At 38.2% G+C, this 14,406-nt stretch overlaps 1 protein-coding gene and 1 long non-coding RNA gene across 3 annotated transcripts; both read right to left on the reverse strand.

Moving 5' to 3' along the window:
• Positions 1-57: 57 nt before the first annotated feature.
• LOC125488709 lies at positions 58-1,445 on the reverse strand. The gene is made up of 2 exons (XR_007266430.1): positions 949-1,445; positions 58-319 (listed from the first exon to the last, which is right to left on the reverse strand). It is a non-coding gene; the product is annotated as an uncharacterized LOC125488709 (long non-coding RNA).
• Positions 1,446-11,633: 10,188 nt separating this feature from the next.
• Positions 11,634-14,308, reverse strand: LOC105382445 (ATP synthase lipid-binding protein, mitochondrial). 2 transcript variants are annotated; one of them, XM_011552324.3, is made up of 4 exons: positions 14,156-14,308; positions 13,636-13,712; positions 12,938-13,124; positions 11,634-12,293 (listed from the first exon to the last, which is right to left on the reverse strand). In XM_011552324.3, exons 2-4 carry the CDS (start codon positions 13,678-13,680, stop codon positions 12,130-12,132), a joined length of 396 nt encoding a protein of 131 aa, XP_011550626.2. In that variant the 5' UTR covers positions 13,681-13,712; positions 14,156-14,308; the 3' UTR covers positions 11,634-12,129. The 2 variants fall into 2 exon arrangements, with proteins under 2 accessions (XP_011550626.2, XP_011550627.2); XM_011552325.3 differs by lacking the exon at positions 14,156-14,308 and adding an exon at positions 14,020-14,094.
• Between the last annotated feature and the right edge of the window lie 98 nt (positions 14,309-14,406).

The following is a 14,406-nucleotide window of genomic DNA, read 5'->3' on the forward strand; positions in this document are numbered from 1 at the left end:
TGGTTACGTTTATACAGTTTATAGTATTTTAATGTGACAAGCAAATAAATAATTCCATTGCACATTCATTTTTTTATTACGTGATAAAATGGATTACAAGTCATGGAAATTAAAAAAGAAAATTAAAACAAAGATACGGAAAAATTCAAACTAAGGTTCAAACAAAGTATTTGTCTCAAAATTCGTCAAGTGCGATGGCCGAAACGTCAAGTGGTTCCGTTGTTCCACAGAAAACAACTGAAGAAATCGTGGGCCTGGTGTCTCGGTCCATAAAACATATCCTCCCTTCTCAATTGTCTGCACAATCTTGAAAACCATTCTGGAAAAAAAGCGTGATTAGTAACTTTTCTGCTTTATTCAAGTTGTATACTTGCTTGCTTTGCAATCAATCAATCACTTTTAAATGTTTGCTATATTCTATTCTGAAAATCAATGTAATTTATAAATTTTTCATCGTGTGAAGAAAATGAAGTTTTTTTTATAATTATATAGTTGCTAATTTATCATTAAGTATGAAATGAAGCAAATATGAACCAATCGTTAATTAATTACATTTAATAAAATACATCAAATGACATTCGGGTTAGTCAAGCTAAGGATTTTGCATTGAGGAACCCTAAATTTATTTCATGATGGCTGCTTGTTTTGCTATAAGTGCAACATTGTAACTATTATTGCATCAAAAATCGATTAATAGTGCTGTAATAGCGATATACGAACAAACATGGCTATTATTTTATTTTTATAATTTATTTAATTAATTTTGACCATATTTACTATTTTTTAAGAAAGATTTAACGTAGCCCTTAAACATATGTTAAAGAATTCCTATTACTTTATCGATAAAGTTAAATGCGCCTAAGATTTTTCGTATACGAATGTGTAAAATGCAACAATAGAAATTGCACTAGTAATAACTCATTTAGTTATTAATGGAGACTTACTTACCTTTATGCTTTTGTAATCAGTCATTACGATAGATCAGTCACAATAATCCACAGATTTTCTTCCATATATTTTTCTGCAACAGTGTGACTAAAATTCAGCTAAATAGTGGGGAAAAAGTAATTTTGTTGCATTTATCCCTCAAAAATGAAGAGTTGTAGCAACTCGACAGCTATTATTCTACTTATTAGTCGATTAATGAGCACCACATCGCTGTTACTGCACCCTTAGTGTAGAAGCTGCAACAAAATTGCTATGACAACCCTAAATTGGGTACAGTTTACTTGTACTCGACTTTTAACCTACTATATAAGCTTCTTGGTTACAATCACTCGACTTTCATAGCACTGAATTGCTGTATAATTTGTGCCCTTTTCGCGTCGAGACAGCGCTGCCGTGACCATTATTCGACTAATTACGGGACTTTTACAGCACATATTAGCAAAACAGGAACGTGGCCGTTACCTTTATTGCACATATTTTTGCTACTTGGGAAGATTATACATAGGTATAGACGAACATAAATTTGAGCAAACGAAACTTAGGTGTTTAAAGATTGTGCCTAAAGAGTTTTAGACGAAACGAGCCTTATGCCACATAAATCTTGGCAAAGTGATGGTTCGACCAAAAAAGTTTAGACCATACGAGTTATGCGAAATGAGTTTTGGTCAATAAAGATTATGCCAGATGAGCGGAACCCGCCTCCAGCATCTCCATACTGCCTTCCTAAGCTTGGACCATTTCCCACCACGCTGGTCCACTGCGGTGTTGGTGGGTTCACATATGATCACAGATGTTTTCCTTCTCCGTAAGAGCGATGGTATACATTGTACTTAAATTCAAATAACTCATTGTTACCTACATGTCAGCGCCGAGATTCGAACCCGCATCTCTTGCTTGAGAAGCGGGCGCTTACCCGACTGAGCCAGTTGGACTCGCGCAGTGAGTGTTCCGTACAAGTATACTTAATTACCTGAGGTAGTTTTCCTTTTAATTTCATCATAATTATGTACATCTATACGAAATATCAGCTTGATATCTTTACCGGTTTCCGAGAAAAAAGGTGGTGACAACAAAGTGTGGTCTTATAAGGGTTCCTTTTTTTCCTTTTGAGGTACGGAACCCTCAAAAAGAATAGTGACAATCGGATCAATCGTTTCGGAGATATGCGTGGACAAACATACCTACATACCAACAAGCACATAAACGTACATAGGTACATAAACATTTATAAAATTTTGAATATTTGTTTATTAGCCCTAATACTCGTATATTGTCATATGTCAATATGGTGCAGTTCCAATAATCTTACATACATACCGAACATATTATATGTACTTACCGAATAGACAATCTTTTTTTGAAATTGATTAAAAAGGTTTATTATCCCTGAATTTAGTAGGAAGTGATGCCATGCTAAAGAATAAAATAAAGCAATTAAAATTAATTCGATACATGGGTCGTGAGTCGTGATCCTACTTCATATTATAAATGCGAAAGTTTGTAAGTGTATATGTGTATGTATGTATGTATGTATGTGTGTATGTTTGTTATTTCTTCACGTCAAAACGGCTGAACCGATTTTAATGAAATTTGGAATGAAGTTAGCTGACACCCTGGATTAACACATATGTTACTTTTTATCGCGGAATTCCCACGGGAAAACTTATTAAGGCGAAGCGAAGCTCGCGGGAACAGCTATTATATTGAAATATTTGTTATTTTTGTATTAGTTTACTTGAGCATGTTACGAGTGCAAGCCCTCTCTACACATATTTCGTCATACCCATATTCAAAGGAACTGTATTGTGATTGCTTCATTATTCATTTAGTGCTGACAAGTAAATTCCAAAAGTTCCGTGGGACAGTTTTTAGTGTTGAAGGTGTCTTTGTGCTCCAATCGCGGTAGCCGAAGGTCAATCCTCTGATCATCGAGATCAGATAGTTATAAATTAGTTTTAATCACTTCTATGTAATCATTTATTAATTAATTAAATATCTCAAAAATCAATTTGAGTTTTTAAAAACCCTCTTCGGCGTCCAGTTATCGTAATTGGCGCAGTCGACGGAGAGGTAGTCGAGTCAGTGAATCCAACTTCGATCTACTGATAGCAGCATCGCCGCCGCGTTGACTATCTCTACGAACCTACAAGTGTCGCCGACAGAGGACCCACCCGCGTCTTCATCCGAACCTCGATGAGCCCAGGCGCTATGCAGAATCATCTGTTAATGTGAGTAGCACAATATTCCTATTAGTTGCTATTCCCATTCCCTACCCAGTAAGATCCTATTTTTAACTAGTAGTAAATTAGAGTAGTAAAAATTTTTCACCCAAGGAGTAATAAGGGTTCTAAACCCAGTACAACTAGCCTTCGACAATCTTTTAGATTTCATAAACACCTATTAGATCAATTAGAAGAGTTAGAAGAAGACTCAGAGATGGAGAGTAGAACACCCTCCAGCACTCCGAGTGTAGTATCAGAAGGACGTCCTAGCAACATGCACGACGTCACAGACCAAATTTGGAGAGCTCTTAGGTTAGTTCCTGAATTTAATGGTAACACTAACGTGCTGGTCAGATTTTTAGAATTTAATTGCGATCAACTGATCTTAAATTATATGAACCCAGCCCCTGGAAATGAACTTACTAACTCAGCCCTTTTGAATGGTATCCTAAATAAAATCACGGGACCCGCTGCTGGAATGCTAGCAACAAATGGCATTCCCAGGGACTGGAATGGCATAAGAAATGCCCTCATTAATAGTTTTTCGGATCACAGAGACGAAACAGCATTATATACCGACTTATCTATGTTAACCCAAAAATCTGACACCCCCCAAGTATACTATGAGCGTGTACAAAATCTACTAAGTACCATCATGACCTATGTAGAACTGCATGAATCCGTTTCAACAACGGTTGAAGCTAAGCGCGAACTATATAAAAAACTAGCTCTACAAACCTATATTCGTGGGTTAAGCGAGCCACTTGGTTCTCGCATTCGTTGCATGCGTCCTGATTCACTCGAAAAAGCATTAGAATTTGCCCAAGAAGAATTAAATGTCATGTACTTGCAAAGTAAAAATAATTATGGCACCAATCCTAGGAAACAATCTATGTACAACTCGCAAGACCATTTCCCCAGTGCAAATCAATTATTTAATCACCCGTTTAAAGGACAATTTAGGCCCAATATCATGGTACCAATGCAGAATATTAATTCTAACTTTTCACCAAAATTTAACCAGCAACAACAACTACAAGTGTCGAATTTCAGACCACCTTTTCAGGGTATTTCTAGGACACAGCAAATGATGAAAGCATTACCCCGATCTAACATGAGCACAGGGTTTAAGATTCCCCCCCGCCCTAACATGCCCCAACACATTTACAGCGTTCAACAGCAATACCCTAGGCCTATGAGTGGCGTGACTCACTCACCCGCCCGTACGCTGCCTCCTACACCGCAGTACCGTCAGCAGCAGCAGCTTAATGTTAATGAAACATGTGACCCTTATTTCAGCGATTTCGACTATGCTACAGACAATTACTATGAATACTGTCCAGAAACTTACATAACTGACTATAACTATGACCAAAACGTAGTTACTATTAGCGAACCACAGACTGAAAATTTTACCCAAAACGAGGACGAAAATTTTTGCAAGGACCAGTTGAATACGGCCCCAGAATAGAACTTAATTCACAGAATAAGCGTAACTTACCGTACATACAAATCAATAACCCACCATTAAAATTATTGATCGATACAGGCGCGAATAAATCTTTCATCAGCCCCGAAGCAGTACAAAGCTTTTTTGCTGACATTACCCCCGATTATGATCCGTTCACAGTGACCAACATTCACGCGACAACCCAAAATCATTACTCTATAACCATTCCATGTTTTTCGGAAATCAAAGACGAAAAACCAATCAAACTCTATATCTATCGATTTCATGAGTACTTTGATGGATTGATTGGATGCGACCTGCTGGAACAGTGGCATTCAAAAATTGACCTTAAGTCCCGATCACTAAAGACTGAATATACAGAAAATCCCATTTACATGTATCAATCAGGACAAAGTACTAACTTACTTGAAGTTATCATACCCGCACAGTCCACCCAACTAATACATGTGCCGATTGACATTTCTGAAGGAGACGTTTCTATTGAAGGACAAACGATTAGTGGTTGCAATATCATAGATTGTTTGTCTACTGCCAAAAATAGTCATGCTCTAATAGAAATTTCCAACCCGACCCACAATGACCAAATTTTCACCCTAAGCGAACCAATGCGCGCACATATATTTAGCGAACAGACTATGCCATGCACTTATTATAACAATGGCAAGACCGAGCGATTCCAAGAAGTCCTATCGCGGTTGCGCACCGACCATTTGAACCCAGAGGAGAAAGCCAACTTATTATCATTATGTAATGAGTACTCTGACATTTTTTATTTAGAAAACGAGCCTTTGACTTTTACCAACCAAATCAAACACAAAATTATCACAAAAGACGAAATCCCGGTACATAGCAAAACCTATAGGTACCCTTACATTCATAGGGAGGAAGTTAAGAATCAGATAGACAAAATGCTTAGCCAAGGCATAATTAGGCCATCATCATCTGCTTGGAATGCACCAATATGGATCGTACCCAAGAAAGCCGATGCATCTGGCAAAATAAAGCACAGATTAGTAGTTGACTTTAGGAAGCTCAACGAAAAGACCGTGGATGATAAGTACCCCATCCCTAATATCTCAGACATCTTAGATAAGCTAGGAAGATGTAACTATTTTTCTAGCATAGATCTTTGTAGTGGATTTTACCAAGTTGAGATGGATCCAGCAGACATCCACAAGACTGGATTCAGCGTAGCCGACGGCCATGGACACTACGAATTTCTCCGTATGCCCATGGGTCTTAAGAACAGCCCTTCCACATTCCAAAGAGTGATGGACAACATCCTCAGAGGCCTCCAGAATGTGATTTGTGTAGTTTACTTGGATGACATATTAGTCTTCAGTACTTCACTGCAAGAACACGTAGTTAACCTCGGAAAAGTATTTGACAGACTCAGACAATCTAACTTCAAAATTCAAATGGACAAGTCCGAATTTTTAAAACGCGAGACTCCATATTTAGGACATGTGATTACACCCGAGGGAGTGAAACCCAACCCAGAGAAAATTTCGGCAATAACTAAATATCCCATCCCCAGGACCCCCAGACAAATAAAAGGTTTTCTCGGGCTATTAGGATACTATAGGCGTTTTATCCCCGACTTCGCTCGTCTAACCAAACCGCTAACTGCTTGTTTGAAAAAAGGCGCGAAAATTAATTTGTCACCCGACTACGTAAAGTGTTTCGAACACTGTAAAACTTTACTGACTAATGATCCCGTACTTATCTACCCAGACTTTAGTAAAGAGTTTCTATTAACCACCGACGCCAGTAACGTGGCCCTAGGAGCGATTTTGTCGCAGGGACCAATTGGGTCTGACCGACCAATAGCTTATGCGTCAAGAACGCTTAACGATAGTGAGCTTAACTACTCCACTATCGAAAAGGAACTCCTCGCTATTGTGTGGGCCGTTAAATACTTTCGGCCCTACCTTTTTGGCAGAAAATTTAAAATAATCACCGACCATAAGCCGTTGCAGTGGCTTATGAATCTTAAAGAGCCCAATCCACGCCTTACTAGATGGCGACTCAGCTTATCAGCCTATGACTATACTATTATATATAAAAAAGGCAAAAATAATACGAACGCTGATGCACTATCTCGGATCGAAATTAATAATAATGAATTAGAGTCAGTAGTTGTGAACATAAGCTCTAGTTCATCATCCAGACGGTCATCCCTTACCTTGTCCGCCCCAGATGAAAGACCATTGCGGAGTCAATCTTCAACTGATACCGCCCCCAGTCAAAACCCAATTTTCGATGACGACTTACAGAATGACTTACCCGTAACTACAGCTCACACTAGTGTAGAAGATCCCATTTTAGAAATACCTTCTACTGATGACCCCCTGAATAAATTCAAAAGACAAATTCACATTAAAATTGTCAATAAAATCAATAAAGCGAAACCAAAAACCACAAAACCATTCGATACTTTTCAAAAAACCACAATAGAAGTCAGCGAGAATTCATTCGAAAATGACATAATTTCAGTGGCAAAAAATCACATTGACCCCAAATTCAAGACAGCAATCCTGGTAGAACCGTTAGATAAAATGTATACTATCGTCCCGATTTTACAAAAAACTATACAGAGTTCATCCCTTAACCTCGTCCTAGTTAAAAGAGAACTACAAGATATAACCGACTACTTAGCACAACAGGACATCATATCTAAGTACCACACAGGAAAAACCAACCACCGTGGCATAAATGAAACACATCTCTCTTTATCTCAAAGATATTTCTGGCCAAAGTTAAAAGAGAGTGTCACAAAATTTATTAATGAATGTTCAATATGTGGACGAGCAAAGTACGATCGTGCACCCCCGCGTCAGGAATTTCAGATTGTTCCCCCGCCCTCAAAGCCATTTCAAATAATCCACATGGATGTGTTAACTATTGAGCACGAAAAATACTTAACCATAATCGATACATTTTCAAAATACGCCCAAGCGTACCGGTTACCAGATTGTACCGCCCCGAACATAGTAAAAGCTCTTATCTTATTCAGTAGTCATCACGGTTTTCCCCTTACTTGCACAACAGATAACGGAACTGAATTTAATAATCAAGTCGTAAGCGAATTCCTCAAATTGCACAAAATACACCACCACACCACAGCGGCACACGCCCCAAACGAAAACGGCGCCATAGAACGTTTTCACAGTACACTGCTTGAACACCTGAGATTACTAAGATTACAATACCGAAACGAGCCCGTGTCGAACCTCATCCCAATAGCACTAATAGCGTATAATAGTTCAACACATAGTCTGACCAAAGCTAGACCATTCGAATTAATAACTGGACATTACGATCCTAGAGACCCCACTGACTTAGATTTGAACCTAAGATTATACCAACAGTACATACAAGATCACCGTCGAGCAATGGAAACAGTATATGGTGTCATTCATGAGTCTTCACTGTCAAACCGCGAGTCCTTAATGACACAGCGTAACATTAGCCGTGAACCTGTAGTAGACTATAACGTCAACCAGGAGATATATATTCGAAACCCTGCCGCACAGCGACAAAAGCTCGCCCCGCGATACACTCACGATAAAGTTGTAACAAACTTACCTATACACATCTATACATCAAAAAAGCGCGGACGCATCGCTAAAGGTAGAATTAAAAGGCCTAATAAAACTCAATTGTTACAGACCGATAATGATCCTAATGGTGGTCCAAGCACAAGCCGACCGTCCACAAGCAACCAACATCCGACTTGACAGTTTAGCTGACAGCCCTGGACTACTACCCTTCAGACTTGGCCCAACTAAAATTATTTCCCACTACCACACATTCCTTGAAGAGATAGACCTTGAAAAAATAGACCAACAAATAGATCTTATAAAACTTCAACTTACTGACTTAGCTAACAGGATTCCAAATCAGCACTTCCTATCTTTTAAATACATTATCTTTCACCTAACTAATAGACTAAACGAAATTTCAACTAAAATCAGCACTTTTGAACCCATTCGAGTTAAACGCGGTTTATTTAACCCGTTAGGCACCTTTATAAAAAGTATATCCGGAAACCTAGATAACAATGACGCTCTGAGATTCGAAAATGCACTCAAAATTCTGCAGAATAATGAAAATTTACTGTCTGAAAGTTTGTCTCAGCACATTAGTCTATATAAGGAACTATCCTTACAGCAAAGTCAGGTATTGAATAACATAAGTAGTAATCAGCGAACATTAGAAAAGGCTATCAGTTACATAGTTAATGTCACTAGTACTGATAAGGACCTCTCAATAAAATATATGCAGCTGTCGCAACTGTTCACGATATTAAGCTATAATATTCAAAAGCTTTCCGACGAAATTAATAGAATAGAAAATATATTAGCATTTAGCCGCAGTAAATCCATTCATCATTCTTTACTATCTAGCAAGGATCTTAAAGGAATTTTGAAAAAATTAAAACAGTTATATACTTCAGATAACATTTTAAGCTTAGATATTAGGTATTACTATGATTTAATTAGCTTAGGATACTATTTCATAGAGAAAAAAATAGTTATAGTATTAAAGTTTCCTTTAGTTTTACTGCCCACGTATGACCTCTATAGACTCTGTCCCGTACCTAACAAATATTCCCAAATTATCCTACCCACACTCCCTTTTATGGCAACTAATTCCAAGGAATTTGTCTACATGGAGGCTGAATGCCAGAAAGTCGCTACGTGGTACATCTGCAATCATAAAGCGCGGATCCAGAACAAGGAACATCGAGATTGCGTCTATGACCTCATCTACCAACAGGAGATAGAAGGAACGTGCCACCCCACGCCTATCTCTCTGTACAAGGAAGCTCTACTGGAGCTAGATAGTCAACACTATATCATGTCATTCCCGAAACCAACTAAGGTGCAACTCGAATGCGGTCAAGAAGAACATCGACTATTAGAAGGCAGTTTCCTAGCTACAATTCCACATAATTGCTATATAAAATCCCCAGAATTCACAGCTTACAACATCGAAAATAAAGTTCTTGGATATGCCGTTGAAATCACCGCTTCCCAGAAATTGCCGGAGTCATCAAAATCACGAGTTCGCTATAACTTTACAACAATCGACTTGAATAAATTGCACAATATTCAACAGCAAATTATGACAGAATCGCCAGCGAAACTCGATACTGCTGATGTGAGTTCACTGTATCACACCACTATACCTGTGTACATCATCATACTATCCGGTGCATCTGTACTGACAATTATTATACTGATTCAACGCCGTCGAAGAAACATAAAATGGAATCCAAAGCTGCAGTCGAATGCTGAGACGAAGATGCCCTCTTCTACGAATGAGTCCATGACGTCCCTGGAGGAAAGGAAAGCCGCGACATTTGCTGTACACGTCAGCAAATAGTCACTCGTCTAGGAGGGGAGGTGTTACGAGTGCAAGCCCTCTCTACACATATTTCGTCATACCCATATTCAAAGGAACTGTATTGTGATTGCTTCATTATTCATTTAGTGCTGACAAGTAAATTCCAAAAGTTCCGTGGGACAGTTTTTAGTGTTGAAGGTGTCTTTGTGCTCCAATCGCGGTAGCCGAAGGTCAATCCTCTGATCATCGAGATCAGATAGTTATAAATTAGTTTTAATCACTTCTATGTAATCATTTATTAATTAATTAAATATCTCAAAAATCAATTTGAGTTTTTAAAAACCCTCTTCGGCGTCCAGTTATCGTAATTAGCAAGTAAATATTTAGATTTATCTTTTTGTATAAAAATATTAAGAAAAAATTATTGCCCAGAAATGGATCGCAATTTTTCATTTTTTCGGTAAAGAACTTTTTTAGTAGCATCACTTATAAAATGTCAGAATTCTTTCCAATTAAAAATCAGAGAGTAGGTAGGTACCGTTCTGAAAACTTGAAATCGATCCAAGAAAAAAGAGGTCAGTATTATCCATATTGTGTGAGTGAAAAATTCTCCAGATTACCAGGCTGGCCGAGGCTCGGCCCAACCCGCTATCAAGTTGTTTCATTATTGATTGATATCAAGGGCGTACCCAGGATTTCAGCTAGGGGGGGGCAGCTCATACCTGTTCCGAGATGATGGTCGGTCGGGTTATATTGAAACATTATATAGATAAAAGAATATTAAATCAAAATATCTGACTAAAAAGAAAAGATGCTTTGTTTCCAACACTTCATATTGCGCACAGTAAGTAACACGTTTTTAATTCCCACTTGGCAGGAAAATTTACGTTTATTTTATCTTCTAGGGGGGGGCAGCTGCCCCCCCCCCTGCTCCTACCTGGGTACGCCCATTTATTTATTTATATTGTTCATGGAGAACCAACAGCATTTGCGTCAACTTATATGGTAACAAAATTATAAAATTCTACAAAACACGGAAATGCCATTAATAGGTTCCCACCTATAGTGACAAAAAGTAATGACTTGTAGTTATAATCAAAAATAAAAATAAACTATAATTATTACATAATAATAATAGCAGCAAGCGCCACGTCTAAGTACACTGATTGATATGCTCTAGTTTCCCAAGATGGCAACGTGCTACCACTTTGTTCGTTATTGATTATTCGATGTTGTCCCTCTGCCAGCATGTGAAAAAGGCTTTACACAAGTTTATCCCTGGAATGAGGCCAAGCGGGCTGGAGTGGAGGGGCTTCCCGCATGCTGACTGCTTGTCTCCAACCGAGTTCTGGGTCGTCTACCTCAACGGTCTTAGCATGTCTTAGTTTTTACGGCTCACATTTGCCAGTCATGTGTTCAAGCACCACTGAGCAGAAGAAAGGGTCATGGAACTTTAAATTTTACGTGCGCTGTATGTAAGTGTTCCTAATTTTGTCTTTGCTGTAGTAGAGTAGTAGAAGCTGATTGTCTTCTAATCTTGAATTGAAGTAAATAAGTACATTTATCTTATCTTTTCAGATTTCAATGATAGCTAACTTCTAGGCAATTTAAATAAAGGTTAAATTAAAAAGAAATGTAAGTCAGAAATAATGGTTTTTATCCTTTAATTGCCCTAAAATGTACATTTACAAGATGCCGACATTCTTGAACAAGATATTAGTATACAGAGACACTTGATAAAAGTCGATGACAATACGTACACGCAAAAAAATTACGTCACTGGCTTAAATAATATTATCACCGTCTTTTAACAGACATTCTGTGCACCTATGCATAACATGATTCAGAATAACAGTCTACCAAAATCAGGAATAGAAATAACAGTAGTTGCAGTGTAATGTTTACGTACAACATTTTATTTGCAGATTATTTTCATCAATATACTACATAATTAAATAAAATTGCATTCCTGATGATGCACACTGATTTGCATCGAGTGTAACACTTATATCAGTCCTTGCATCACTATTAGGTTGAGGTCTCCACACATTCTGATTCCACGGCCGTTCACTCCCGGTTGTATACACTGAAACCTCATTATTTAGGATGGCAGTAGTGTTCTTAAAAGTAAGTAGCTTAGAAAGCGAAGAGCAGCAGGAAGGCCATCATAAGACAGAAGAGACCCATAGCCTCGGACAGGGCGAAGCCCAAGATGGCGTATGAGAACAGCTGCTGCTTGAGGGAGGGGTTCCTGGCGTAGCCGATGATGAGGGAACCGAACACCGTTCCGATACCAGCACCTGGAAAATAATATTGCTAACATTAACTTTTTGGAGTAGGTAATAAAATTTTACTTTAATTTAAGAACTGATATTACTGAACATTTTTACAAATTGTTTAGAGATTTTTTTGATACTTCGTTGTTCAAGTTATAATTTCTATGGTTTGAGTAATATTTAGAACAATTATATTTTTAAGGGTTTACACCTAGTAAAGTATCATCATAATTCATAGAAGAGTTATAAATCATACATGCAAAGCATATGACACTAAAAAGCCAAACAAGAGCCACAAAAGAGAACAGATTCCATGCAGTGCTGTTAGGTCTTGCAGACAAAGCTCTTTAGTAATTTCTTTAAAAGACAGTGTTTGTGGGATATAATCAATATATCGCAGCAAACCAAAATTACTGTTATAAATCATAAGAAAACACCTCTGCTAAGCTCCTCTTATAGCAAACCATTTATAGTATTGATTGCACAAATGAAAGCACATGCAAACTCTGTAGATATTGTTATGCAATTAGTGATGGTAAGTAGTTGAAAAATAATGTTATAGACAGGCGTACCAAACTCTTTTTGTTACATAAGGCACGGGAAACGAACATGCAAAAAATTATGTAAGTTGAATGTGAGTTTAACTTATTAATAAATGAAAAACCTACCGGATCCGGCGACTCCTACTGTCGCTGCGCCAGCACCAATGAATTTGGCGGCGGAGTCAATGTCCTTTGTCACCGAGGTGGTCTGGAAGGAGCGGACTGCCGAGAGCTGTGCAGGCGCCGCGGGGACCAGCTGGGACTGCTGGGGCACGGCAGCCAGTGGCCTCAGGAGGGCTGTGTTGTTGAAGATCTGGAATGCAGATAATGTTTCACTGTAGACTGATCAACTGACTACACAATCCCAACTCTGCATAGCGCAGAGATGCAGGGAAAACTGAACTGAAATGTAGATGTATGGTTTTAATTTAAATTCTATATAGTATAATGATTCATCCCTGTGATAAGTTGTGATAACATTTAACAGGATATCCAATACTGTTTAATTTATTGACTGTTTGTACTAGCTTGACTTGAACTACACCCACTTATGTAATTATGTAACACTCCTAAAATCTTCCAAAAATGAATGAAAATTCCCTTAAAATGATATAGCACTAGTACAAATCCTCAATAGAGATGGCAAGGAAGTACACTGAACTAGTTGCAGGTGCATACAAGGTCAAACATCTCATAAAATGTCACTATGATAAGTAAGTGTCCTGCACATCAATCGATAATGGTTCCATGAAGTTAACCTAAAGTAAAATTATGATGATATTTCAGGGTATTCCAGCTAAATATAGCAATAGTGGAGTACTTACGGCAGACCTGGCTGCAGGGGCGATCAATCTGGCGGCGGACAGCATTTTTATGTTTTGTTGGGTGCGGCGAGCGACAACTGAAAGAAACCGGTTGATAAAGTGAGTATCTAGCAGCTGACTGAGGCTGAAATCTCCAACCGAGACTTCAGGACCAATGACAGTTTGACCGATCGCCGAGTACGTTACGTAATTTTGCGGGAATACGTAACTGTTGACCGAGACGCCGATAATGCACTTGTATGTGAAAGATACTTACAGGAACGATATTTTGGAATATAACCAACGCGATAATTATTACTTTTTGCTTGAAAAGGCGATAATTAACATAGAAAATGGCCGAATCCGTCGGCCGTCTTTCAATGTCAATTCTCTATGACAACTTACGGTCTCACTAAAAAATATATGCACTTTCACACACTTCGTGCCAGTAACAAACGAAATAATCACTTTTCAACGAACGATGGCTTCCAATTTTCACACTTTATCACGATTACTTTATTCACAATTTCGCCGCACTTACCAAAGAACACCGAGAAGGAGGAGACCGGCCTTTGGAATGTTCAATTTCGGAGTGGGAAAATGAAACAGAACATGGATTCTGCGCCACCATTGGCTGTTTCGCGCAATATTTACGAAGTTCCGTTCGGTACCACCAACTATTGATTTACCAAGAGAATGACAGTTCAGCAATCATCCTTTTTATATAAATTTATATTTTAAAACAGCAATGTGCGTTTTCTAGTCTAAATTATAATATATTTAAAGTTTTGT

Source organism: Plutella xylostella, chromosome 6 (genome assembly GCF_932276165.1).
Source record: "Plutella xylostella chromosome 6, ilPluXylo3.1, whole genome shotgun sequence".
In the NCBI taxonomy this organism is placed as follows: Eukaryota; Metazoa; Arthropoda; class Insecta; order Lepidoptera; family Plutellidae; genus Plutella; species Plutella xylostella.

Coding starts and splice junctions, on each gene's coding strand:
- LOC105382445 (XM_011552324.3), bottom strand. CDS start 13,680: ATGCTGTCCGCCGCCAGATTGATCGCCCCTGCAGCCAGGTCTGCC. Junction 13,125..13,635: donor CCCCTGCAGCCAGGTCTGCC/GTAAGTACTCCA, acceptor TCTGCATTCCAG/ATCTTCAACAACACAGCCCT. Junction 12,294..12,937: donor AGTAGGAGTCGCCGGATCCG/GTAGGTTTTTCA, acceptor ATTATTTTCCAG/GTGCTGGTATCGGAACGGTG.